The 1360-nt window shown below is 58.4% G+C and overlaps 1 protein-coding gene across 1 annotated transcript; it reads right to left on the bottom strand.

Annotated features, from left to right (window-relative positions):
• Window positions 1-331: 331 nt before the first annotated feature.
• On the bottom strand, window positions 332-1151 carry Pmar_PMAR019304 (hypothetical protein; the record flags this gene model as incomplete). Its single annotated transcript, XM_002774757.1, has 1 exon — window positions 332-1151. A coding segment is annotated over one exon (820 nt), but the record flags the coding sequence as incomplete, so codon positions are not given.
• Between the last annotated feature and the right edge of the window lie 209 nt (window positions 1152-1360).

Here is a 1360-nt window from a genome sequence, read left to right as displayed (position 1 = left end):
GCGAGATCCAGACGCTACGCGCTCTACTGCTCACGTGTGAGCAATTCGACGATGCCAGCCGTGACCAAGTTTCCCACCAAGAGTGACAAGGCCATCATTTCTCGCTTGTTCCCGAGGTGAGGGCGGCGTGGACACGGGCGAACGGCTCCAGGCTTCAGGCTGGCCGTCACCTTGGGGAAGGTCCAGCCTTCGAGCCTTTCGTCGATCGTTGCCTGTGTTGGAAGTACTAGCCTCTCTGGCGGCGTATCCACGATGGTGTTCACGGTTGATACCGAGAAAGGTTTCATAGGCCAGTGCGCATGTAATACGCCACAATAGAATATGTCACTACCCATATCCAGTCGTCCACCCATCTTGCGCATGGTTTTCATACCAAGTAAGATTGTGTTGTAAGAGAGGCCTTCATTAAGGCCTTCGGCCACCTCTACCGACAGCGAGAAGGCGTGGCGAACTCCGTGAACGTCTTCCACCGTTAACCGCACTGAGGCATGTCCCAGGACATTTATAGTTCCGCAAGACCCAGCGGACCGTAGCGCCCTTGATCCCACCAGGGGATATACCTCGACCCCCAATGCCTCAGCAAGGCGGGAGGACAACAAGGTTACATCCGACCCGGTGTCGATCAGTAGCTCGAGTCGACGGGCCGTCCCCGGCGAACCTTCAACCGAGGCCTCGATGACCCGTAGGTTAGTTCCACATGTGGTGCTGTTGGCGGCCGTGACCATGAAGGCCGCCTCGGTTGGAGAAGCCCTCGGTCCCCCAGCCGCTTGCTCCTTCAGGGGCTTCTCGCCTTGGCCGGTGACCTTAATGGCCCGTCGCTGACGGTACCACTCCGGCACAAGGTGAGCATTAGCTGGGTTCTTCCAACAGCTTGCATCATCATGCTTCTCAGCACCCCTCAGCTTCATCGTCGAGCAGTAATCGCAACGTGGCTTCGCAGACGCTCTTCCCGCTTCTGCACCTCTGGTAGCCGCAACAGTGTTGCCCGCGATCTCACCTTCAGTTTCAGTAGGCCGACGCCTGTTCTGGCCCCCATCGTAGTTGGGTGCCTGTGCAGGTGTCTTCTTATTCGCCACCTCCGGGTGTCCCGCCGACTGTAAGAGTCGCGCCTCGTGGTACAGGCATGCATCTCGCGCTTCCTCGAGCGTCATCTTCACCAACTGATGACCGCAGCTGGTTTCAAGAGGCAGTTTGATGTGAGGCTGCAGGCCGTTGATGAACTTGGCGCACACGATGGTTAACGGCAACTGTGTCCCGACCACCCGTCCGAAGAGGAGCCACTCCGCTTTCACCCGGGAGTAATAGTCAGCAACCCGTTCACCGGCTCTCTGTCTCAGGCTCTCCCACCTCTGGCCCGCCT

This window comes from Perkinsus marinus (assembly GCF_000006405.1).
Source record: "Perkinsus marinus ATCC 50983 genomic scaffold scf_1104296957498, whole genome shotgun sequence".
NCBI lineage: Eukaryota > Perkinsozoa > Perkinsida > Perkinsidae > Perkinsus > Perkinsus marinus.
This window is presented reverse-complemented; position numbering and strand designations above follow the sequence as displayed.